Here is a 27,928-nt window from a genome sequence, read left to right as displayed (position 1 = left end):
ACTGCTGTATGGCGCACGTATACACTGACGAGGTGTCAGGCTGTTTAAACAGCTGTATGGCGCACGCATACACTGACGAGGTGTCAGGCTAAACTGCTGTATGGCGCACGTCTACACTGACGAGGTGTCAGGCTAAACAGCTGTATAGCGCATGTAAACTGTATCTTACTGTACCGTAATTTACATTTAGAGATAATATTCACTTGTCTTGGTACCATTACTCAAGCTGACTGAAAAAGGATTGTTATACTCAACAGAGAGCATTATAATGTGCATCTTCATATGAAAGCTTACATCATTATCAGTAGAACTGATAACTACAGACACATTTCATATACCAAACAAACATTGTATATATATTTGTGTTTTGTATATAACTTTGTTGTATCACGTGTCTTTTTGTCTTAAATAAAAAACAATAAAATCAAATTATGATGTTTTATTTCTTTGATTTTGTAAATAGTTCCTATAGATATATGTTGATAAACGTCCAGTTATCTTCATAACAAAACTGAACCAGACATTGTCTTTTGTCTCTCCCTTCGTTCCAATAAACGTCCAGCTAGCCTCATTGCACAACTAAACCTGGCACTGTCTTGTATCACTTCCTTCATTTTGACGAACGTCAAGCTAGCCCTCACTATACAACTGAACCAGACAGGGTTTTGTGTCACTTCCTCTGCTTTGCTAACAACATTTCGTTTCTGCGACATTCCTGTATGAGAAAGAATTTTTATATCTTTACAAAAATATTAGCATAACATTTTTGTATATAAAACAAAAAGGAAATACCAACATGATAACATAATGATCATCCAATACAAAAAAGGCAAAACATGAACAAAAGAAAGATTTACAAGGACAATTAGACCAGGTGTTCCGTAAGAAAAATCGTCTTCTGCTTCATCAACACCATGTAAACCTCTGTCAATACATGGAATTAATGTCATGTTCCCAAAAGAGAACAAAGAATACAACAATGGAACCAACAGGCAAACTAACGAGCATCAAACATGTCCAGTTCCACACTGGACAAAGATTATTGATTCACCGGTGACATGTTAACACTATAGGTTCGGGATGTACGGTTATTGCTTTCCAAAAATGGAAAATTCACAAAAGGGAAACTGAAATAATCATGTTCATCCTACAGCTCGGTGGAAAGCTGTACATGTTGGTTTTGTTGTAGAAAAATATCAAGATAAGCAAATTATGTAGAAAAGTATATCATGTCTTTGATTTTCAATTGGGCAAATTTCAGTGCAGAGACAACAAAACGCCATTACCATTGGTATTCACTATACCATCACTGGAAAAATGATTATATCATTACTAGTAATGACGTAATATAATTTTTGTCTCAAGATTTTTAGAGGACATTTAATGGTTTCTTGTTTAATGAGTATGAAAATGTATCCACATGTATATTTTCCACGGGTGCGAAGTACGAGAGAAATATATAGATATATTTCTGTAATATAAGTGAAAGATATACATTAAAGAAGAAAACATTCAATTTATCTTTATAACATTTTCATTGGAAAAACAAATAGAAAGTCAATCGAAACATAAAAAGGCCGTTTTTAAAAAAAAGTTCCAGAAATAATGGCACGATCTTTGACGTCAGATAGTAGGACATTATGTCTGACAACAAGCCTGTGTGTGGTTATCTGGTTTGATAACCTATAATACTATTCCTATATATCAACTTAGAGCAAACCAGAGGTGTACATGGGAATAATTTGCTGGAAAACCAACTTATTCAACCTTTGCTTCATTTGCTTCCAAATACGAAAATTGACAAATTTGAATCCGGTGACTAGCAAACACCTTTTGTCAACACCACCAAACTTTTATCATTACTAGAAAATTATATCATCACTGACTAGCAAACACCTTTTGTCAACACCACCAAACTTTTATCATTACTAGAAAATTATATCATCACTGACTAGCAAACACCTTTTGTCAACACCACCAAACTTTTATCATTACAGGAAAAGTTATATCATCACTGACTAGCAAACACATTTTGTCAACACCACCAAACTTTTATCATTACAGGAAAAGTTATATCATCACTGACTAGCAAACACATTTTGTCAACACCACCAAACTTTTATCATTACAGGAAAAGTTATATCATCACTGACTAGCAAACACCTTTTGTCAACACCACCAAACTTTTATCATTACAGGAAAAGTTATATCATCACTGACTAGCAAACACATTTTGTCAACACCACCAAACTTTTATCATTACAGGAAAAGTTATATCATCACTGACTAGCAAACACATTTTGTCAACACCACCAAACTTTTATCATTACTAGAAAAGTTATATCATCACTGACTAGCAAACACATTTTGTCAACACCACCAAACTTTTATCATTACTAGAAAAGTTATATCATCACTGACTAGCAAACACCTTTTGTCAACACCACCAAACTTTTATCATTACTAGAAAAGTTATATCATCACTGACTAGCAAACACATTTTGTCAACACCACCAAACTTTTATCATTACTGGAAAAGTTATATCATCTCTGATTAAGTTTTTTTTTTATTAAATTGATAAATTCACATATTTTACAGGCAAAGTGTAAGCAAATAGCTTTCTTCTAGCCTATGCTTGCTAGTGTTGACCAAAGCAATGACAATTGTTGCAACTAAATAAAAAATTGTTAGACCTCTGTGGACTTGTGACTGATATCAAATATCGAACATAGTAGACTACATTCAGGGACAACACGAAAGTATTTCGTTTTCTGTTCTATAGATAACATTAGGTACCTCTTTAAAGTCTTTGACAGTTTGGAAGTATAAACGCTGTTTCTCTATCAAGTCAAGGTAGGAATCATTCAGTCGGTCTCTTTTCATTTTCTCTTCCTGTTTACGTTTTTCTACCTGAAATAACACGGAAAATAACACAATTGAAATTAATTATCCAGTAACACATTAACGAAAAAGAACCATTCCTAAGGCCTGTCGCCAAGATGTTGTGCTTTCTGTAAAGATTTATGTAGAATCAATGTTGATTGATAAAAAGTTGATGAGAAAATCCTTTCCAATGTTGATCAATAAACTGTTGATATGAAAATCCTTTACAATGTTGATCTATTAAAAGTTGATGAGAAAATCCTTAAAAATTTTGATATATAAATCGTTGATGAGAAAATCCTTAACAATTTTGATATATGAAAAGTTGATGAGAAAATCCTTAAAAATTTTGATATATAAAACGTTGATGAGAAAATCCTTAACAATTTTGATATATGAAAAGTTGATGAGAAAATCCTTAAAAATTTTGATATATAAAACGTTGATGAGAAAATCCTTAACAATTTTGATATATGAAAAGTTGATGAGAAAATCCTTAACAATTTTGATATATAAAACGTTGATGAGAAAATCCTTCACAATTTTGATCTAAAAAATGTTGATGAGAAAACCTATTGCAAACTTTTACCGCGATACATGAAAAGCAGGTCATAGAGTTAGAGTAACATTCATGGGGATTTCATTACCTGACAATGATTTTGCTTTATGTAAATGATAAATAAGATACAAGGACTAAATATACATTACCATACACTATACAAAAACTTTTCATTGTTGTCCTTATGTCTGATGAATGGCATTAAAGGATATGTTAATTTGTGAGGTCATATTTGTATGTACTGATCCTTTTAAAATTTATGTTCACTTTCAACATTTACGGCTTGAACTCACCTTTGCTTTGTTTGCTTTAACACCATCAACAATCTGCTCAAATTGTTTCAGAAATTGTTCCTTTGCCCCTGGAGAGGACATAGCCCTAAAGAAGACAGGAATATCACTCTCTAAACAAACTTACATATTGTGTAATGTGTGACACAATTCACATGTAGTTAACTGTAAATGAAACCTGAATATTTTCTGTTTTGAAAACAGGCCAATCACTGAATTGTCATTGACTTACTAAACCGGTAAAAGTATTGTCTGCTGATCTTAACTGTAGGTTTATGTAACAGCGACAACTAAATTCCTCACTCTCAGACCTGACATATGATAAGCACACTCTGTTAGAAATGAAACATACTTGAACAAGTAGAACATCCTGACCAATATTGATGCAAAGTGTCTTTAACCTTCATTACAAAAAGCATGGTTTACCATGCACCAATTTCACAATTTTGTAAGAAAACTTGAAAACCTTTTTCTCTAAACCTCTCACATATTTGCCATTGAAAAGCAAAAACTAAAAACTACATTAATTTTTCTCAATTTAAATTTGCCATTTCAATATTAATAACGAAATGTAAATTCATAACAAAGCTAGACATGCTGTGAAATACCAACACATATATATATTATTAACACATTTCATGCTTTGAAATGTTCTTTCACAATTTCTTTTAATTCAATTTAACTAAAACAGAGTGTACATATGTGAAAATTTAGTACATGTTTATAATAAGAAAAAAGTGAAAGGCATTTCTGTACAATGATACTTTTTTTGTTCATTTGAGCTTGAATTAACATTCTGTTGGCATATCAGTAACACCAAACCTACCGGATAACATCAAGGGATCTGGTAAGGGGAAGTTTAATGTACAAAGAAAATACAGATTTGTGCTACAAAATACATGGCTGTGTAGTAAACAATAACATACTATACTTACTGTGCAAAACTATCATGAATTGAATTCAGTAAATTCACCTGAAAATGGAGTAAACAAAATCAGAGAGCAAAATCATTAATTCAAGATATGATGAAGCTGTAAGGAAACATGTTAAATAGATTTTTCACATAATCACCATATCATTAGAGTAATAATTACTCCTGTTTTTAGTTATATCTCATGTGTAACATGACTGCAGGGAGCATTAATTGACTAATGAATTATCAATAACTAAGAATATACTTACCTCCTTATTGAGGTAAAGTTTTGTATCATCCAGTGTATTGTACAGAGTGTAAAACTGTTTTGTCTCCTTGTGGGTAGAGGAAACTGAAACAGTGGGTATACAAATTATATCATGGGACTTCAATTATAACTTTCTATAGTAGAAATTTTAACAGAATTGTAAAAAAAAATAAAAAATTGCAGGAAACTATAATTGTTATCTCTTATAACTGGACATGAAAAGGATTTCAATTTCCAAGGAGGCTGCCCATTGGCCAGCTTTTTTTTCAGAGACTAAAAATTGGCAATGCAATACAAGGGACCAAGGGGACCTTCATACGAAAATTGTGAAAGATCCAGAAACAAATTTTAAAGCTATAGTGATACCAAACTTTCATATTCAGCATCTGTGATGACTGTTTGTTCTTTTTCTGATCTGCCTGAACATTTAAAACAGACCAAATTAATACAATTTGAGGATTTATCAATAACTGTTCAGAAAATTGCCATACCAAGAATTATTTCAGGACTAAAGACAGACACACAATACAAGGGACACACAAAAGACAGACAAACTAAAGAAGAAAGGTGATCTGACAGCCAACCATCCAACGACAGTGGGCTGAAATTTAACATATTTGCATGATATGAATATTTTAAGATACTGAAATGTAACATTAAGAAGTCTGACATACTTTGATGATAAAGCTCGACAAATCGTCTCTGGTACTGACTCATTTCTGCCCGAGAGGGCACCTCATCAATCTTCCTCTGAAGCACAGCAATCTCTCGGGTCTTCCTTGCCTGAAAGTACGACTTGCAAGCATTAGTGTCAAACGAAATTGACACATCGGAAATCAAATTTAAGTCAGCAGGAGCTGCCATAGATATACCCCTACTTTGCAAAGTAGTTGATGGTGACCTTTGACCTTCAATCTTACTTGACCAATGACCTCCAAAATCTGACCAGGTGTAGACCTTTGTGTTAAGATGCTATGTTGTGAATCTGAACTAAATTTGTCAAGGGTTCATGAGATATCTTGTACGCAAGCTTTCAATTTCAAAACTGGTCAAGGATGACTTTTGACCTTTAACCTTGATCAATGACCAACACAGTCTAAGTGGGTGTAGTCCTTAGTGGTATAATACAGTAGTGTTGATATGAACCAAATCTCTTGTGATGTTCATGAGATATTTTGTACACAAGGCTATCGTAAACACACTCACCCAAGCATGCACTCCTGTATTGATGCTCAGATCAGCAATTACTATTTACAATGTACTCCCCTCTTACTGAAGTTGGGATGTTAAAGTAAGAAAGTGATGGAACCTGGGAAGTGATACTGTTTATTATGCTATAAATGCATTATGCCATCACACCAATATTATGTCATCATACAGCATCATGTATCACTGAATGTTTTCCACCCAATGATGCAGTATATGAAGGTAAAATCATACAGTATCTTTAATACATACAAGTAGAAGTCGAATCTTGTGAAGTTTCTCTTTGTCTGCTGTGTACTGTTTGTCTATCAGGCTGGCTCTCTCCTGTAAAGATAAATCATCAAATCTATCTGAATACAAAAGGTTAAGGCTTGTCTATCAGGCTGGCTCTCTCCTGTAAAGATAAATCATCAAATCTAACAGAATACAAAAGGTTAAGGCTTGTCTATCAGGCTGGCTCTCTCCTGTAAAGATAAATCATCAAATCTAACTGAATACAAAAGGTTAAGGCTTGTCTATCAGGCTGGCTCTCTCCTGTAAAGATATATCATCAAATCTAACTGAATACAAAAGGTTAAGGCTTGTCTATCAGGCTGGGTCTCTCCTGTAAAGATAAATCATCAAATCTAACTGAATACAAAAGGTTAAGGCTTGTATATCAGGCTGGCTCTCTCCTGTAAAGATAAATCATCAAATCTATCTGAATACAAAAGGTTAAGGCTTGTCTATCAGGCTGGGTCTCTCCTGTAAAGATAAATCATCAAATCTATCTGAATACAAAAGGTTAAGGCTTGTATATCAGGCTGGCTCTCTCCTGTAAAGATAAATCATCAAATCTAACAGAATACAAAAGGTTAAGGCTTGTCTATCAGGCTGGCTCTCTCCTGTAAAGATAAATCATCAAATCTAACTGAATACAAAAGGTTAAGGCTTGTCTATCAGGCTGGCTCTCTCCTGTAAAGATAAATCATCAAATCTAACTGAATACAAAAGGTTAAGGCTTGTCTATCAGGCTGGGTCTCTCCTGTAAAGATAAATCATCAAATCTAACTGAATACAAAAGGTTAAGGCTTGTCTATCAGGCTGGGTCTCTCCTGTAAAGATAAATCATCAAATCTAACTGAATACAAAAGGTTAAGGCTTGTCTATCAGGCTGGCTCTCTCCTGTAAAGATAAATCATCAAATCTAACTGAATACAAAAGGTTAAGGCTTGTCTATCAGGCTGGGTCTCTCCTGTAAAGATAAATCATCAAATCTAACTGAATACAAAAGGTTAAGGCTTGTATATCAGGCTGGCTCTCTCCTGTAAAGATAAATCATCAAATCTATCTGAATACAAAAGGTTAAGGCTTGTCTATCAGGCTGGCTCTCTCCTGTAAAGATAAATCATCAAATCTAACTGAATACAAAAGGTTAAGGCTTGTCTATCAGGCTGGCTCTCTCCTGTAAAGATAAATCATCAAATCTAACAGAATACAAAAGGTTAAGGCTTGTCTATCAGGCTGGCTCTCTCCTGTAAAGATAAATCATCAAATCTAACAGAATACAAAAGGTTAAGGCTTGTCTATCAGGCTGGCTCTCTCCTGTAAAGATAAATCATCAAATCTAACTGAATACAAAAGGTTAAGGCTTGTCTATCAGGCTGGCTCTCTCCTGTAAAGATAAATCATCAAATCTATCTGAATACAAAAGGTTAAGGCTTGTCTATCAGGCTGGCTCTCTCCTGTAAAGATAAATCATCAAATCTATCTGAATACAAAAGGTTAAGGCTTGTCTATCAGGCTGGGTCTCTCCTGTAAAGATAAATCATCAAATCTATCTGAATACAAAAGGTTAAGGCTTGTCTATCAGGCTGGCTCTCTCCTGTAAAGATAAATCATCAAATCTATCTGAATACAAAAGGTTAAGGCTTGTCTATCAGGCTGGGTCTCTCCTGTAAAGATAAATCATCAAATCTAACTGAATACAAAAGGTTAAGGCTTGTCTATCAGGCTGGCTCTCTCCTGTAAAGATAAATCATCAAATCTATCTGAATACAAAAGGTTAAGGCTTGTCTATCAGGCTGGCTCTCTCCTGTAAAGATAAATCATCAAATCTATCTGAATACAAAAGGTTAAGGCTTGTCTATCAGGCTGGGTCTCTCCTGTAAAGATAAATCATCAAATCTAACTGAATACAAAAGGTTAAGGCTTGTATATCAGGCTGGCTCTCTCCTGTAAAGATAAATCATCAAATCTAACAGAATACAAAAGGTTAAGGCTTGTCTATCAGGCTGGCTCTCTCCTGTAAAGATAAATCATCAAATCTAACTGAATACAAAAGGTTAAGGCTTGTCTATCAGGCTGGGTCTCTCCTGTAAAGATAAATCATCAAATCTAACTGAATACAAAAGGTTAAGGCTTGTCTATCAGGCTGGCTCTCTCCTGTAAAGATAAATCATCAAATCTAACTGAATACAAAAGGTTAAGGCTTGTCTATCAGGCTGGCTCTCTCCTGTAAAGATAAATCATCAAATCTAACTGAATACAAAAGGTTAAGGCTTGTCTATCAGGCTGGCTCTCTCCTGTAAAGATAAATCATCAAATCTAACTGAATACAAAAGGTTAAGGCTTGTCTATCAGGCTGGCTCTCTCCTGTAAAGATAAATCATCAAATCTAACTGAATACAAAAGGTTAAGGCTTGTCTATCAGGCTGGCTCTCTCCTGTAAAGATAAATCATCAAATCTAACTGAATACAAAAGGTTAAGGCTTGTCTATCAGGCTGGCTCTCTCCTGTAAAGATAAATCATCAAATCTAACTGAATACAAAAGGTTAAGGCTTGTCTATCAGGCTGGCTCTCTCCTGTAAAGATAAATCATCAAATCTAACTGAATACAAAAGGTTAAGGCTTGTCTATCAGGCTGGCTCTCTCCTGTAAAGATAAATCATCAAATCTAACTGAATACAAAAGGTTAAGGCTTGTCTATCAGGCTGGCTCTCTCCTGTAAAGATAAATCATCAAATCTAACTGAATACAAAAGGTTAAGGCTTGTCTATCAGGCTGGCTCTCTCCTGTAAAGATAAATCATCAAATCTAACTGAATACAAAAGGTTAAGGCTTGTCTATCAGGCTGGCTCTCTCCTGTAAAGATAAATCATCAAATCTAACTGAATACAAAAGGTTAAGGCTTGTCTATCAGGCTGGCTCTCTCCTGTAAAGATAAATCATCAAATCTAACTGAATACAAAAGGTTAAGGCTTGTCTATCAGGCTGGCTCTCTCCTGTAAAGATAAATCATCAAATCTAACTGAATATAAGAGGTTAAGGCTTTCTCCTGTAAAGATAAAACATCATCAAATCCAAATGTATAGAAAAGGCTAGGTGATAGTCACAAATTCCCCATAGAAACTGTAAATTCCATATTAACAAGGAATCTCTTAGGGATCATGGCATCCACCATTGTGTAAATTTTATTCATGGCATTTTATCACTTGGGTCATTTGCCTGTTTTTCTCCTCTGCCCCATCCTTCCACAAATCAAACATGGACAACTAAGGACCTATCAAATCTATCAATGATCCATCCAAGACTTCTACACAGATATAGCAATAATTGTATGCAAATGTCAAAATGTCAAGATGGCTGTCTTTAAAGTTCCCAATTAGAGACTGATTGAAATGAGTCTTCATATATGAAATTTAATAAACATCAAGTACTTCAAAAAAACAAAAAAAATCCATCATAAAAAATTTCAATTTTCAAAATTTAATATGACTACCTGTTGGCCAATCTGTTACTTTGATTGTTTCCAAAACTAATCATGCAAAACTAAACACTATGGAGAGTGTATATATGAAATATGAGAACAATTCATCCAGTACTCCTCAAATAAATCATGACAATGTTCAAGTCAGATATCAATGTCAGCACTCTTTCACTAGTTACCTTATCCCCGCTATCATCCTCCGAGGTCTGTTCTCTCAACTCTTCAATCTGCCCTTTCAAACGAGTCATCTCCTCTTTACAATGGGCCTTGAAATCCTGCTCCTGTTTCTTCAGGTTCTCATTTAAAGCTACAAGTGACCTCAGCTTTTGTAAAATACTGAGAACACAGAGGAAAGACTCTGAATAATGCTCCTCATATATCACTTCTGATATTTCATAATTGTCTTAACATGGGAGAGTATTACCGGAGATCTTCTTAAAGACATTATAGGTGATGGAGAATAAGAACTTCTATTGTTTGTGTTACTGATTGGTATCACATTTTAAGATAAAAACAGTACAGTAATAAATATGATCTCATAGTGTGAATCTGAAGTGATAAGATAGCTGTAACTTATTCCTTGAGATATGCTTGAATGCTTTTATGTTTCTGTAAATTTGATGCAGAATCAACATTTTGAAAATCATAACTGGTAGTAGTAAGAAGGGAGGTAACCTAAATTTATGGCCAAATTATGTTTTGTCAGATAGAAGAGAAAGAAATTCATTCAAATAAATTGGCCTGATTCATAAATTGGATTTAGTGTGAGGTTAGTACAGAATAATATTTTATCAAAGACCAACAGATATATCATGGTGTTTTGTTGGAAGCAGTTTGTAGCAGAACACAAGTTTCTAGGGCATTACACAGGCAAAGACTGATTACAAACCTTTGATTTTCATCTGTTTCTGTTTCGTTGAGTTTCTCCATTTCTGTATCAATCTTCTCACTGCGAGATTGGGCCTGGTAACAATACAGATATGCTAAGAAATGCAGCTATTTTGTATGCTATGTGGTATTAAGATTCAACAAGGGATTATGAATGAGATTAACACACTTAAGTTTGAACACCCTGCCCTCCCACCAAATCAGATCTTTGTCAATGGAAATCTTCTACAATTAATCAGTATCACAAAAAGGATTTTTATTGATTTATTGATTTTTTTTTATAAAGTCTACAAGACATTTGTCATATATTTGTTGATATGAACATGTCATCCAGGAGTAAAATAGCTCTAAGAATAGCCCAGTTCATATTCACCAGCCCAAAGTAGAACCAGTAAAAATTTGTCCTTTCTCTGATACATACAACTTATAGATCACAAACAGATTTACCTCAATCCAGACAAATAATCCAATATTTACCTGTTTGAGCTTTTCCTGTGTTTCCAGGTATACCTTGTGCAGCTCAGCATGTTTAGCCATCACCTAAAATGTTCACATAAAGAACAGAAACTTCACCAACTGTGAACCACAATAGTAGAATTCAGTTTATAGCCTTTTCATATGTCCATACAAAAAGTTTAGACTCAGTTTTCAGGACTTTACCAACAGATGCTTTTTGCACAGAATTAAATTCTTTTTTATATTATATAAGTATATGTCAAGTGATTATGGTTATATTCATATTAAATCTGCGCAAAAATTTGAAATGAAAGAGTATTCTCCTTCTTTTGAATTTTTCAACATTAACTTCATTACTATATTAAAAATTTCTGAACTTGTCTCCAAAGTCATTTTAGTAATACACCATTAAAAAGTTTTAAATGCAAAGCGTTAAGAAAAATTTATTAAGACAATCAACACCTCAATGTGCAAGATTTATTTCAAGTGTACACAATTTATAACCTAAATGTCACAATATAATCTGATACACATTTCTCACCTCCTCCATACGTGATTTCTGCTGCTGTATCTGTTTAGTCAGTGCACCTGTGACCCGTTTGTGTTGCTGTGCCCCGCCCACTCTTTCAGTTTTCTCAATCTGTTCTATCTCTGCTTGCTGAAACATTGTAGTGTTTGTTTTAAACCCAGTGACATGTTTTGCAGCATGTAGAACCCAAGTTCTTCCAATCATGAGTTGATCAGTTATACAATGTATAATGATTTATTGGTCAATTTCATGGCTACTGCCTTTTAATGTTAAATAATTGTTTAATTCTCAAATTGTTCATTTTGAAGACATACTACTTTGGTTCAATTTATTAAAGCTTAAAGTAGAAGTTGAAAATGAAGCATAAAGACCATCTTCATATTAGGCCAGCTCTATATCAAATGGCCACCTGTATATGAAGGCCATATCTATATCAAATGGTCATTTGTCTATAAAGGTCACATCAATATCAAATAGCCACCTGTCTATAAAGGTCATATCTATGTCTAAATGGCCACCTGTCTATAAAGGTCACATCTATGTCTAAATTACCACCTGTCTATAAAGACCACATTTATATCAAATCATCGCCTGTCTATAAAAGTCACATCTATATCAAATGGCCACCTGTCTATAAAGAATACCTGTATATTACAAGGCCACTGTTTGTTTGGGTTTCCAATGTAAAACAATTCATAACAAATGAACATATTTTAAAAAGGCCACCTGTCTATAAGGGTCACTTTCCTGTGTGTACTTGAGTTAAGCCTTTATAGATAGATTTGATTGAACACCGTTCATACAATTAAATGTTTTGATTATACAACTTCATACAGTAGATAGTTCAATTTGACCAAGAAGTTAAAATGCTTCTCCTTCAGTAAGGAATTCTGTACAATACTGGTAGGTACAAAGCAAAGGATGAAAATTTCCTGTTAACAAAGTATCTCTCAGTAAGATAAACACATTAACATATAGAACAAACACTTTAACTCCATACATGTATGGTAATCAATGCCATGCATGTATGTAACAAGATGAAATACACAAATTCTGATTGTCCTGTTCCCTTTGAATCATTGTTTTCCTGGGGACAAGACAATTAATCAAGTCATGCACAAAAATAAACTACAATAAGAAAATAAATCAACACATTCCAATATAAAATTAAGCAAATGTGAATGACCCAGCAAATGTTCCATGCTTTAAATTCAATACATATAAACTCAACGTTGGTAAAATTTATACTTGTTATTCATACAACAAAATCTCTTCTAAAAGCTTTTCTGCTAATCAATAAAAGCAATTCATTTCCTTCAAGAGAAAGATTTAGTTTCCTGTGACAGCAGTTCCTTGATAACTTAAACTGGATGAGGGTCTTTGACTAAAAGGGCTATTTTCATACTAATGATACAACAAGTGTATAAGAATTTGTGAGTAATATACGTATATTCACTAAATTGAAAAATGGATTTTACAAAATATTAAGTTGTGAACTGAATCACACACTAAATGTTATGTACATAGGTAATCTATAAAACATAAAAACGTGTTTCTATTTTTTATTTCTTTATCCTGTCAAATGATTTTTTCCGTATTTTTAACATAAATTTCTGAAACAGACCCTGTTATAACTGCTGAACTTGAAGTTGTCTTCTATCAAAATTTTGTATCAAATAGTTTCTTTTTATTTCCCCCATAACTTACTTTTTCTGCATACTCTGACGCGATCTGCTGAATTTCTGCTGACTGCATGCCAACGATGGAACCAACCGCACTCGCAGTTAATTTGCCCTTAATACAACAAAAGCATTCCATTCAAACATCCAAGTGATGAAGATGACCTTTGAGATAAATGGATGATTTAGATGACAGATCTATTACTACATAGGTATTGCAATGAAATGATTTTATTTTATCTCTGAAATAAGACATCAACCAGAAATGTTACAAATCACACAACGATGCATGCTTTTAGAAAGCAAACTCAATAATAAGCTAATGTTAACTAATAAAAAAAAACCAGATCACTGGAGAGAGACTAAAGAAATACAACTACACTGTTCATGTTATGCACAGCAACAGATGTCTGGTGCATCAGAACTAGTTTACACATCCCCTTCATATCAACCACTTCCAGCCAACACTCCCTAACAATAACATTAAGTGAATTAGAATCTTATGTATTTAATTTGACAATCTACTAGTATATAAGTAAAGTATAGATTGTATGGAAAACATTTTTCCGGAGAAAACGATGTTAAAAAAGAACAATTTAAGATACCTTAAGAATATCATACTGTTGATAGCAGTAAGGCCATGGTGGTCGCTACAGACTACTCAATTTATTTCATCAAGTTTGAATTAATTGCGGACTGTTGATACAATCCACAACAACCCATATGTAGTGAAAGTGTACATCACACACTAATCCACAAACGCTTTAAATATGATATTTTATGTGAAATAAGATCAAGGCAAATCACAACCTCCTTTGTACATCTGAGCGATGACTTGTATCATGTGTATGTCAATAGTTAGACCAAGACATCTATGCATTGGGATCAGATTTAAAAGCATAATAAAAAAAATATTAAACTTGTAGCTGAAATTCTGAGCAAATTCTGCAATAAAATAATAAGTATTGCATTTTAAATGCTCAGCTTCAATTTGACATTGTTTTTATTATCTCATTACTTTTAATTTAGAGTTAAGAACATTTATTCCATGTTTAAAAAAAAAAAAATTCTTTCATAAGTGATTTCCATTTTCGAATATAATACTCTGCTACAATCAATGTGTAATCACATGTAATAAAAATTACCTGAGATACAGTATAAATACAAAAGCCAGCTTACCACCATCTGTCAAATTTTAAAACCACCAGATGAATGCTATGACTGCTATTATCACAATTCACACAGGTATAAACAGACCTGACATAACGTGAGACAATCTGTCGCAACCTTGCTTACAGAACATGCACAGCATCACTGTGGATATGATAAACAGTCTTCTATTGTAAACAGTTTTAAATCTAAAACCAGACTAGCAAAAATGGCCATTTAATAATCTTTCAAACTGTTTCAGGAAGCTGTACTACACAAATCTTAAATTTAGATTCGTACTGCAAAAAAACAAATCTTAAGTTCAGGAGTTCAAACCATTCAAATTGTTGAACTATATATGAAGATTCAGTTCAGTCGGATTTGCTTGGAAGTTATGAAATCATAACATAAAGCAGTCAGAAAAAATTCAACTGAAATTGAAATTCTGTAATTTAGGAGTGAAACATGAGTGGCAGGAGAAAATCCAAGCTGGAGAAAATGATTTTGATTGACAAGGATGAGAATGAAGCAGCTCATGGTACAGACACCGTTCAAAATAACAAGTGTTTCCGAACAATTCTTCTTATTTTTGTCTTTATGTTGGATGTGGCAGATCTGTTCGCTGATTGGCTGCTGTTTCGTGATGTATACTCGATAAAAGAGGGTCTAGTATATGGCCCACCCGCGCAGTCACTGACCTATGCCCTTTTCACCTTTTCTGTGATTGGTACATTGACTTTCACCTTTGAGGTTGTGAATCTGGCAAAGGAAGTTTTTAATCGAAATTCTTGGATCAACCCTGACCTTGTCTCTGCTATCTGTATCTGGGCAGAAGATATCCCACAGTTAGTGGTCAGTTTACGAATCATGGTCTGTCGTGAAGAGGCCTTTAGCTATTTCCAATTGGTCAAGGCCACGGTCATCATCATCGGTGTGATAATTCGAATTTCATTTTGCCTTGTTTTGTGCTGTAACAATGAGAGTCTAACAGAAATAAGGAAGTCTACGGGGAATAACCGTGTGAATGTTATATACCGAATCTTAATCATCCTGGGACTGCTTCTGGTATTCTGCTGTTCTCTCACACTTTTCTTCTTCACACAATTTGAGAGAAAAGAAGATGGTGGTATTCAATTTACTGTACCAAAATCAATATTTGAAGGGAAATTTGATGATGAAAGATATTTCCAAAATGTCAGCATGTACCTACATCATCCACTGATTAACTTTGAAGATGGTCTGATACCACACCAGCATAGCCTTGGATGGATTCGACTTATCACCATATATGATGTTCGTGAGAAGAAAGAGGAGATTTTCAAGATTGATTTTGATGAGGCGACTAAATCAAAGATGGTTATATGGCAGACAAATGCCAATAGAACTCTAAAAGTCAAAGAATGTTATACTGTTGACCACGTTAGAAAATCTGTAACTTTGGAAACAAATTGCGCTAATTTTATTCCAGGATCCAAGATGAGTATGATTTTCAAATTTGAATTTCAAGAAAGGGAAATTCCAAACTTGATATTTGGGGATATCAAGTTCAATTGTAAAATGGAAGAAAATGGAACATGTCTGACGCCGTTGACAACATTTGTGACACGAGTGAGTGAGTACAGCCCAAGCGTGGTTCAGCAACATGCCATCATCCATTATTATCGTACAAAATCACATGTGCCACAGGATGGCCATCTCCTCAGAACAGGTTTCACTAATGAAGCAAGATACTACAGGAATGATATGGATTTGGTTGATGTAGCAAATGTGTGGAAAACTGGGTTTGGTTCATGTGAAAGCACAGGCAGTTTGGCACCTCATGTCAGTTCAGATGTACATGTACAATGTGATGTGTAACCCTGTTTCCCCTCAGAATAGTCCAGGAAGGACTACTCACCTAAATTTATATATACAGTCATAATAAACCAATGTAGTAAATGTAGCTATTGTATTCCCTATTTGCACTGGACGTGCTGTGCCAACTACTTGTAGTTTCTGTATGTTGTTACGTGGATGCATAAATTCATCATTACCCTAATCTGCTAAAATGTTATAACACACTAGAATTTGATTGCATCAAATTAAGTATGTTTATAGTGCATAAGTTATAGAGAGGATATGGTTTGATACTGAGGTCTGTGGATTATTCCAAAGGACCAATCCTGGTAGTACATGTGTGTATTTATATCTTCAATTCTGGTAGTACATGTGTGTATTTATATCTTCAATCCTGATAAAACGTGTGTATTAATATCTTCAATCCTGGTAGCACACATGTGTTTTTATCTCTTCAATCTTGGTAGCACACATGTGTTTTTATCTCTTCAGTCTTAGTAGTACACATGTGTTTTTATCTCTTCAATCCTGGTAGTACACATGTGTTTTTATCTCTTCAGTCCTGGTAGTACACACGTGTTTTTATCTCTTCAGCCCTGTTAGTAAATGTGTGTATTTATCCATATTTTCTGTAATTATATATCTGATAAATGTCCACAGAGTTGGGATCACAACTATTTCTATCTCAGGAACCACTGATATATCCATGAGTAGAGCATGAACTTGAGGTCAATTTTCTTATTTTTTTGTGAAAATGAAAAAAAAAAATTCTGATTTCCGTAGATTTGATACTGTTTTATTGTATATGTCTAATCAGGGTGGTTGGTGTTCCTCATGAAGCTTAGAAATGGACTATCCTATACTGTCAATTTTTTGTCCTCATGCAAGATTTTTTACCCAAATAGCTCTGAATAGCAATATAAAACAGGCCTATTGAATGCTGTTCATTGTGGTAGCCACCTGGTACAAGGTCACTGTCTTAAAAATATTGTTGATGAGATGATAGATCCAGCAAACAAAGAAATATTATAACAAGAGGTCCAATGGGCCTGCAGCACTCATCTGATATATATATACCAGCCAAATATCATGCTTCTATGTCTATTTGTTCATGAGCAGAATTTGTTTAAAGGTTTTAATAAATTTGATACTTGTGAACTTGAATACTCTTCAGCAGGTAATTATATGTGTATTTTGTTAACCATTTATAAAAGTCAATTTTTATGTTATTTGCAAATCAACCTCTCTATATTCAGACTTCAAGGAACTGTCATGAGGTTTGACATGAATTCTGAAGTTCAAACACATCTGCACACTTTCCTTTTAATACATCTGATCCTGTATGTGCACTTTTTTTCAATAATCCTAAGCTTGGTACCTTTCTCCAACTAGTACTGATTTTATAATGTAGTATACGATTGCTCTTGTATCTAAATTTTTACTCTTAATAGAACAACCTTATGATCACACATTCACAGTAATTAAAAACAAAAAACCACTATGTTCATTCAACATGCTTTCAGAAAACAAAATGTGAAATATTTAAATCCATTCATCTTTATCTAATGATTATAAACAACAACCTTCTACAAAACACCAACACACATCAAATTTCAGTCACAGCATGCAGTTAAGAATCAGAAGCTCGACTTCAGTCCTTTAGTTTGTAGTATACATGTATATGTATATTTATGTTTAAGTGACTGTGATACAATATGTCAGTGTCTTCATAAATCATACAAAGTGACATCTACTTTTTATTCGTCTTCAAAACAAATATTTCTTTTGTTGGTAATATTAGATGCATAATGCTCAAGTTCCCCACAGTCAATATGACAGCTTCTTAATGACATATTTTCTGTACAAAAATGCCAGCCTAAATACTGAATATACAAATACAGTGTAATAATACAGTCATATTCTATACATCTGCTCATATACATACAATTTAGTTGAGAGTTTTTTGTGCTAAAGTTTCACATTAACTAATGTACCAGTTTTAGCTAAATTCAACATTATTAACTTTAAGTGCCAGTTTGAACAAAATTAAATGTTATTAACTTAAAGTTGTGCAAGTTTAAACTAAATTCAATGATATTAACTTAAAGTTGTGCCAGTTTGAACTAAATTCAATGCTATTAACTTAACGTTGTGCCAGTTTAAACTGAATTCAATGTTATTAACTTAAATTTGTGCCATTTTGAACTGAATGCAATGTTACTAACTTAGATTTTTATATATTAACTGCTGTCCATGTAACTTTACAAGCATCAATAACCTGATGTTGAAATTCTTTGTTATAACATTAGATGCAATGAAAATAAAGTCTGGTCTAGAATAAATAACCTGATGTTGAAATTTTTTGTTATAACAGCAGAAAATGTATCAGATTTCCAGAGTGTAACAGTTAGAACAGGACATATTATCATCAGTGAAATATGGTACAGACCCAAACATTCTTTAAGAAGAAATGTTTTCCTAAATTCTCTACTAAGTCTTTCACGAAAACTTCATACCATATATGGCAAAAAAAAAAAAAAAACTGTAAAATATTTTTGTTGTTACAAAAAAGGCTCTATTTTGTAGGCACTTGTACTTACTGATTGATATACATGATAAATTCCACTTAAGTCAAGGTGTAAGGCTTAACAAAATTTCAACAACTTAGATAAAACCTTAATGAAATTCAATGATGTCACAGTATTCATGTTTTTATTTGAAATTTTGAATAGTGCACAAACACCATGTAATGTAAGAGATATATGAATATTTCTGTTAAAATATATATGTGCAAGTGTACCATTTCCACAATGGCATTTGTTTGTAAAAAACAAAGATGTTGTGTGCAGAAGGAGAAAGCACATCCAACTCAGATATTTTTCATAACATAAAGATGTCTATGTACCATTTTATTAAAATCTTCCATAATCAGATAAAATTTGCTAACAACCAGACATACCTCTTGTACTCCCATAGCAGACATTCCTGACATCAGCATCTGAATTCGCTTCTGAAAAAGATCAAGGTATACAATGACGAAACATTCCTTAAAAGTTAAAATACTAGGCAATATTTACTCAAAATTTAGTTCTATTCATTCTACAGGAACTATAAATTAAGTTATCTGATAACTATCTATCCTGATGGACCAGACAGTCTTCATTTGGAAAGAAACCAGCTAAGTACGTGGAGAAAGATGTTTCTAGGATATATAGCACGGAGGTTGACCCATGCATACTACATTGCATTCAAAACAGGAATCTAAACCTCTCCCCTAAACAGTAATTAAATAACTACATCAGTTCTAAAAATAAACATCCAGATTAATATCTATATTATTAGTACTTAGTCCCCACTTAATGCTTTAAAAATCTGAAAAATATTGAACACTAAATAACAAAATTTAGTATCATTATATGCTTCTAGGTCCACAGCTAGTGCCCATAGCTTTTAGATTGATGAGAGTCCTACAGTTTCTTTGTTAACTTTGTACAATGTTGACGAAGCATATTAACTGGTAGTTCAATTCACTGGTAGAATGAGGCTGTTTTATCTTACATAAACTTTACTTGGGTGGGTAGATAATAAAAGATTAGAGTGAAAGAGAGTTACCTCCTCTTGTTCTTGCAGCTCTTCCTCAGAGGGCTCTGCTTGTTGCCCACCAATGCTTGCAGCAGCTGCCGCTTTCTTGGCAGATTTGTCCCCTTCCTTTAATGAATCAAAAACAAAAAATTTAACCTGTACAACCATCCAAAACAAACATTTACAAAATGATTTAAATTGGCTGTTGACAAACATCGCACAATAGAAAATTAGCATGTTATTACATAACACCATGTAAAACTTCTCCTGTTTCTAAACACAGTTTTTACAATACTACAGAATATTTTCTTCAGGTTGGTAATGTCAGTAGAACAGAAGTTCTTATAACAAAACCAGTAGAAGATTTGAGTGTGACGTTTCGATTACTACATGGTCACCTTCATCAGACGAATGACCAATGTGGAGCATACCTGTTCAGCATGGTCCGATTTACTGATACCATATCGTCTGAAACAAAAAATAAGTCACTTATGGTAATCACTACTAAACTCCGTATACGCTGTAAACTAATCTTTATCCAAAATTATTGTTTATCTTAACTAGTATTCATGCAATTTACTATAAGATCAATTATTTGTTTGATAAACATTTTTAAGACCTCTAGTATTCCACCTTTAAAAACCAACAGATACATTTTGAAGAAAAGAATAAAGATATCAAAATAACCTATCATAACACAATGATTTTGTGGTAGACCACTAAATGACTGAATATTTTCAAAATTCTAGTATGATAAAAATAGGAGTTACCTCCCATATTCGAGCAAAGTAGAATGAACCCTAGATTCTTCATCTTTGAGCTTGCCTGCATCCTGACGTCTATATCGACGCTGAGGTTTGTAAACATCCTATGGTAAAAAATAAATTAATGCTGATAAATTTAAGTAAACCCTGTAAAGTATATGTAAGAATGAGACAATGTCTTTTACCAACACGTTAACAAAATCATTGAGTCAAGGGCAAACTCCAAACAAAATTATGGTTAATACTTTTGACAAGCATACATGATATTCAAGAATGGCATGCCTCCTCTGCTTCATTGATGTCGCTGCCAGAAGATCTCGGCAAATTTATGTATGTAATTAAGTGTCACATTTTCAATGAGAAAGAGAATTATAACAAAACCACAAGGTGTGCCAACAAATATCAAACACGTCAGACTCTATATTGTACAAAGAGACAAGGCACATTATCTAATCAAAAAGGAGTCATAATAGGTTTAAGTTTAGCTATAAGAATACAAGGTATATTCAGTCTATTGATCAAATCATTATTTATCAGATACATGTTTATGAAATCCCTGGTTTATATGAATCATATCACCATCAATGTTTCTCTTAACCCTTTTGGCACCGTAGGCGACTAAAGTCGACATGCAGACAGGCTGCCGTAGGCGACTTTAGTCGACAATTTTTGTCATTGTGTTCGGATATTTTCTGGAAAATATTTGGCGCTGAGCTGTACATTGTGGGAAATATTTGGCGCCGAAAGGGTTAAAGGGGATACATTTATTAACAAATATTAAAATGTATATAACAGCATTAAGGGCTAGCATAATTTAAAACAGATTTAACTGGTAAAAATGTGTAGTTCTGTTGTTTTCCAGACTGATAAATATGAGGAGTGCGGTAGCATACCTCTTTAACTTTAACTGACCTTTACTCCAGCGACAGTTGTTACGGCTTTGTCTTTGTTGGAATCAAAAGCTAGATCCTAAAACAACATAAACCAATTATCATAAAAATGTATTTCACACGACCACTTGAAATCTTCTGTAATTAGATAACTGTTTACATCTATCAGCTGATTAATTTTTGTACTTTTATCCGTACATATACCTTACATACAGATATTTGGACATGTACATCATATGAACAGTAAATGAACCCTTAACAAATTTATTCTCTTAAGCTTGCAAACAATACATTTATTCCCTGAGGAAAAGCCTCTCGTCAGTCAACTTACCAATGTTGGATCGCACAACATTATATGATGCACAGACAATGTAGGGATCATAGGAAATCTACATGAAATTAGCTATATCGCACATCTGTGTACAGGTTGTGCTGTTTTATCACACATATATAATTAATGAAGGGTCCAGTGATATTTCAAAAACTGTTGAATTAGAAATGATCTTCATAATCACAAATCAATATTCAATAATGACTATTTAGACATAACTACGGAAGTTTTCCATTTAATTTTCAATCTGTAATATCAGTCAACCATTTTCACCAAACTGCACCAAACATGCAATCCTATCGTACAGTTTTGTGCAAGATATAATGCATGGTGCATTTGTATGCATCACTATAACTGTCAACCACAAATTTTTTTAGGGTTAATCATATTTTGGCTGTAACATGTAAACTTACAAGAGGCCCAAGGGCATTAACGGTCACACAAGTTACAATAATTCTTGTAATATGTCATAGAAATGATTTTGTTAAAAAAAACGTAATGTAACTTTAATTACATTGCACACAAAATGCAAATGTGAATTGTGCATAACATTAATTGCCGTTCCATGTTAAGGCTTCTAACCAAGTTTGAATTAAAAGAAATTACACTCAAAAAGTGAATTTTCCTATATAAACTCTTCCATCCATGAACAGTAGAACAGCTTTGAAATTCTGTAAATTTGACCCATTTTTGGCTATGTCAATCAACCTTTGGAGTTAAGCCGAAGTCAATATGTACATCTCATCAAACTGTCAGCTAATACTAATAATACTAACCAAGTTTGAAGTAATTCTGAGGGAAAATGAACAAATTATGTTGAAAAATTTACATTTCACTATAAAAAAAACTATAGTAAAGCAGTGAAGAAATTAGCTAATTACACTTCCTTTTTTATGGCTAACAGTAATATCATGATACTAGTATCATGATTCTAATACTGTGGTTACTCTGATGGCCCCCTGATTACTTTATACAGAAAGGGAGTGACACCCGGAGTAAGCTACAGCTATATACCAGCTATATTATTGTCCACTACCCACCCTAAATCTGTTTAGGCACTGACTTATCACAAAATACTTCTGATCACATAATGTCAGAATGCTTCAATTTCAATATAAGTACAATGTTTTGTAGTTAACATGACTTGTATGAAATTTAGAATGTAGAAATTTATGAATTCTGAAGCTTAATCTGTCATACCATAATTCAAATTAAAAATATAAGTCAATCATTCTTCTGGTTGTTTTACAAACAGAAAAAACGTGTTCCTAGGCAGTTCATATATAGGTTAACCTGGCAGACAAGATCAAAGTATCAGGTACAAAGTATTACGGATAGTGTGAATGTGTAACATGATTCTGTCAGCTGTGAAGTCTAGACTATTTCATATCTTCATTTAATGTCTAAAAAAATATTTTATCATTAAATTTTTAATTTAATGTTTTTATGTTAAAAAAAAAATATTTACATGTTGGTCATATGTACAAACAGTGCGCAGACAAGATCAAAGTTCCAGGTACATAGTACACTGATAAAAATGACTTATTACCTGTAAGATTAGGTAACACAATTCTGTCAGCTGTAAAATGTAGACTACTTCATACCTTCATATAACATTTTTATTTAAATGACGTAATTCTCACCTGATAAACAATGGTATAACAAGCTAAAGAGATCACAAAACACGTGTTGTCTTGTTTAGATTTTTCAGAGATGATATCACCGTGTTCACCATAAACATGTAAATGTGTTTATGTTATAGCTGCCTTTGCTTGTTTACTTAATGTCAAGTTGAAGGTTATAATAAGATTTTATTTTGACAAAACGATGCATTCACTATATTTTGTTCACAAGACAAAGCATGATTTTAAATTACCATGTATAAACATATAGTTATACCATGATATACAGTATTTCATGCTGAAAAAATTAGTTCATTTCATCTGTAGATTGGAAAAGATGACTCTAACATTCATTGCTGTGGAGAAATAGATCAATCGACTACAAATTAGTAGGTTTATGTTCATTTCCTGTTGAGTATGATAAACTTTTCTTCCCTATTCAATTAAATATCTCACATCAGCCCATGTTTAACACATAGCACACATTAGACTGTATTTATAACAAATATCACATATTAATCTGTGCTTATAATATGTATCACACACCAGCCTGTGTTTATAACACATATCACACACCAGCCTGTGTTTATAACACATATCACACATTAATCTGTGTTTATAACACATATCACACATCAGTCTGTGTTTAAAATATGTATCACATATTAATCAGCGTTTATAACACATATCAAACATTAATCTGTGTTTATAACACATATCACACATCATCCTGTGTTTAAAATATGTATCACACATTAATCTGTGTTTATAACACATATCACACATCAGCCTGTGTTTCTCACACATCGGTCTGCATTTCTCACATATATCACATATATCAGATTGTGTTTTTTACACATATCATACATCAGTGTATATTTTCCACATATCTGTGACATCATTCAGTCAGGACAGGAAACCCAATAAACTCCTGTCTGACAAGAATTCAAGCAAACAAATTTGAAAATGATCCAATGAAACTTGCTTCAGTCTCCTGCTGCTTTTCTTGAAGTTTTGTAATTTTTTCATATCTGGGTTTTTTGTTGTATTTCAGAAACTTCTAAGGCCAGTGATGTACTTTTGATACCTCAGACAGTTCTTAGAGATTTTCTATTGACATCTGAGTCTGAAAACCATCATTTTAAGACCTAGTTGCAATACATCAAACAAGATTTTGTATTATTTTAAAGATTTGGTATCACTTTCTACTTTTTGACCTTTGACCTAGTTTTCATACTAACCTCTGGTGTTTTATGGTTTTTGTTGAATTGGGATACAGAAAAGGCTCGGGTATAATCACCCATCTCCTCTCGAGTCTCGATTGCCTTCTTCACCAGCCACTGAGAAAGAAGATTAAATCAAATGCAGAATAACTCCACAACAAAACCATCAAGAAACTCCTATCATGTATTGTGTATTGAATTTCTTCAGTGTGTGATAATCTCATCCTCTGATCTTACTTTAAGAGTGAGATATAAGAGAGGCAAAGAGTTCAGATGCAGATAATTTTATTGACACCTATCCTCCTCCACAGGAAGAAAGATGGGTGTGTGTTCATAGCCCCATAGGGACAGGTGTATTATACAGTAAAATAGACACACTAACAAACAATACCACATTTACAATGTATCTGTCTGGAAACCATGACAACAACATTGCTTGGTCTGTGGAAACCAAGACGACAGCCTTGCCTAATCTGTGGAAACCATGACAAAAGTGTTGCCAAGTCTGTGATAACCAGATGATATTGTTACCTGGACTGTGGAAACCATGACAACAGCATTGCCTAATCAGTGGAAACCATGACAACAGCATTGCCTAATCAGTGGAAACCATGACGACAGCATTGCCTAGTCTGTAGAAACCATGACAACAGCATTGCCAGGTGAGTGAAAACAATGATAACAGTGTTACCTTGTCTAAGGTAGTCTTTGTAAGTAAAAAACCTCACCTGTACAACAGGATAAATATGTATGAAGTCAAGACCTTGGATCTGATGGGGTTCAATTCGGTGAGGACACCTCATCTTCGGTAAGACTGCAACGATCTTCTCTGTCAGTTCTCTGTCCGATACAAACCAACATCAGTGATCGAAATTGTAAACAGTTAACAATTATAGCTGTTGCTGTTCAAGTTTTATAATATTCTTTATACTCATTTCAATATCTTTAACTTCAATATTCAATATTTCTTTTGTCACATTTGGATTTTCCCATTAATGTTATAACAAAGTACACAATTATTCTAACTTTTATAAGTTCAATAACCCATCAACAACACTTAAAACAGCAAATCAATATGAATTACGATTATAAATCATTTTAAAGCTTATTAAGCTTTTGTTATAATTTACTATTACAGTAAACATAAGACACTTTGATGTGTTTCTAATTATGGTAAAATGTTTAGAGGACTGATAAAAGTACTATTTATTTTATTTCACAATATACTGAGATATCCATATGAGATTGATATAATCTGTGAACAGGCATAACATAAACCAAATATTTTATACACATTAACACAGAATTTTTAAGAAAATCATTACTTATCCACTGATAAGCTATTTTGTTGTTTTATCAGATTATGAAATTTCTTTGATATGATCATACATTTTTTGACCAATGGTTGAGTTCTCCTGAAAGAGCAGGTCAATATCTATGTCTATACTGCATGTTGTTATACACCATGTCATTCCACCAACAACCTGTAATTACACAACAGATATATAATATTATGTCTATTGTATACATATTGTTTAACTATAACTATATGTAACTTAACAGTTTCAGAATCTATATATAACGTTCAACTAATCCGCATTGTTTTATTGGGTTCCAATTTGTACTAAGATTAAAGCTATGCTCTTCTGTCTACATTTTTAACCAATAACAAAATCATATATTTGAAAAAAACATAAATTGGAAAGTAATTAATATAGTTAATGTTTAAAGCAATAATTGTCAGTTGTTGAATTAATATCTAAATTTTTCATAATTCTATACAATTCTATACAATTTATAAGTACATTTTGTATAACATTTTAAAGTCTGTTTTGTGTTCTTTTAAAGATTCTGATTTTGTTGCATCCTTTGCAACAAGTACATTTTAATGTATTGTATATATACATGTACATAATCATTTGTGGTTCCATTGCCTTACCCTGTCGCAAACTATCTATTTAGTGTCCTTATGTAATATGTCTGTCATTACACTACAACTATAAACAGAACTATGAATACAAATTGGATATTGGATATTTTCAAGTGCACAAGTTTTATCAGAAGACTGAAGCGACATGCCAGATTGCATTTTCACATTGTTAAGGAAAGACCTGAAGGTTTTTTGAATGATTTGGATTTCAAGCTTAATATCATTTGTGATTTTATTCCATTATCATATATAATAAAAAAAACTTCCACAAAGGGTATTTTTTACCTTATCAAAGGGAGATAACCCTTTGATCCTTGCGCGGAAATATCCAGCTGCCAATAACAGGTCAATGATTTGACCAAGTTTGACATTCTGTTCCTCATCTTCACGTACGTCAAACTACAAATATAATACAAATGTGTTACATTGAAGCCAGGCATGTCTATTTGTATACATGTCCATACTCTGTCCTTAACTTGCTCTAAACGGGAGTAGTATGCAAAATCTAGAAGACAGATACTATCTGAATGGTCTAGACTAATGGGCACTACTATTGATAGTTACTGCAAACTGGCCATTTAGACCGGTAAGTGAAATACTATATAAAAACATTACACTGAAATGTTATAGGTATTTACCAAGAGGTTGGTAACTTGACGTTCAGTAATGACTAAACTGAAGAAACATAAGAAGTCAATCTTAACCCATGTGTTAGAGAAACATTGATTATATAACCTTTATACCAGAATAAATTTTTAAAAAAGTTAATCAGATTTCACAGTTACTGTACAAAGTACAGGATGTGTATGTTATGACAGCACTCAGACCAGATCATGTCAGTATATAACAACGGGCATGGAATATATGTTTCGTAACTTTTAAAGAAAGTTCGTTTAATCTGTAGTTTACATCTTTACCTCTATCTCATTTCCATCTGCATCGTACTGTGTTTGCAATTTAGATGAACCAGATCTAGCTCTTGCAAACACACTCCCACCAGTCGCCGCCATTTTGATTCACTAGTTGTGAGAAATAATAGTCACATGATGAAAATTATTTTTAGATAATATAACCCGGAAGTTTTTCTTCTGCCGGCGAATTCAACCTTTGACCTTTAACATGAATGGCGGGAGCATCAGCCCATATATTGATTGGTGGTTTATTTTTAGTTTAAGAAAAT

At 33.2% G+C, this 27,928-nt stretch overlaps 1 protein-coding gene across 1 annotated transcript; it reads right to left on the bottom strand.

The window, feature by feature from the left end:
• Positions 1 to 424: 424 nt before the first annotated feature.
• Positions 425 to 27,758, bottom strand: LOC132556436 (coiled-coil domain-containing protein 93-like). The gene is made up of 22 exons (XM_060220847.1): positions 27,666 to 27,758; positions 27,034 to 27,147; positions 26,208 to 26,302; positions 25,547 to 25,658; positions 24,837 to 24,935; positions 21,665 to 21,721; positions 20,759 to 20,856; positions 20,420 to 20,456; positions 20,019 to 20,114; positions 19,366 to 19,416; positions 13,450 to 13,536; positions 11,755 to 11,871; positions 11,235 to 11,297; positions 10,759 to 10,832; positions 10,049 to 10,205; positions 6,373 to 6,444; positions 5,589 to 5,697; positions 4,916 to 4,998; positions 4,669 to 4,706; positions 3,737 to 3,821; positions 2,798 to 2,911; positions 425 to 715 (listed from the first exon to the last, which is right to left on the bottom strand). Exons 1-22 carry the CDS (start codon positions 27,756 to 27,758, stop codon positions 671 to 673), a joined length of 1,896 nt encoding a protein of 631 aa, XP_060076830.1. The 3' UTR covers positions 425 to 670.
• Between the last annotated feature and the right edge of the window lie 170 nt (positions 27,759 to 27,928).

The sequence above is a fragment of the Ylistrum balloti genome, unplaced genomic scaffold, assembly GCF_031769215.1.
Source record: "Ylistrum balloti isolate Yb309-2 unplaced genomic scaffold, AGI_CSIRO_Ybal_v1 Utg370568, whole genome shotgun sequence".
Classification (NCBI taxonomy): domain Eukaryota; kingdom Metazoa; phylum Mollusca; class Bivalvia; order Pectinida; family Pectinidae; genus Ylistrum; species Ylistrum balloti.
This window is presented reverse-complemented; position numbering and strand designations above follow the sequence as displayed.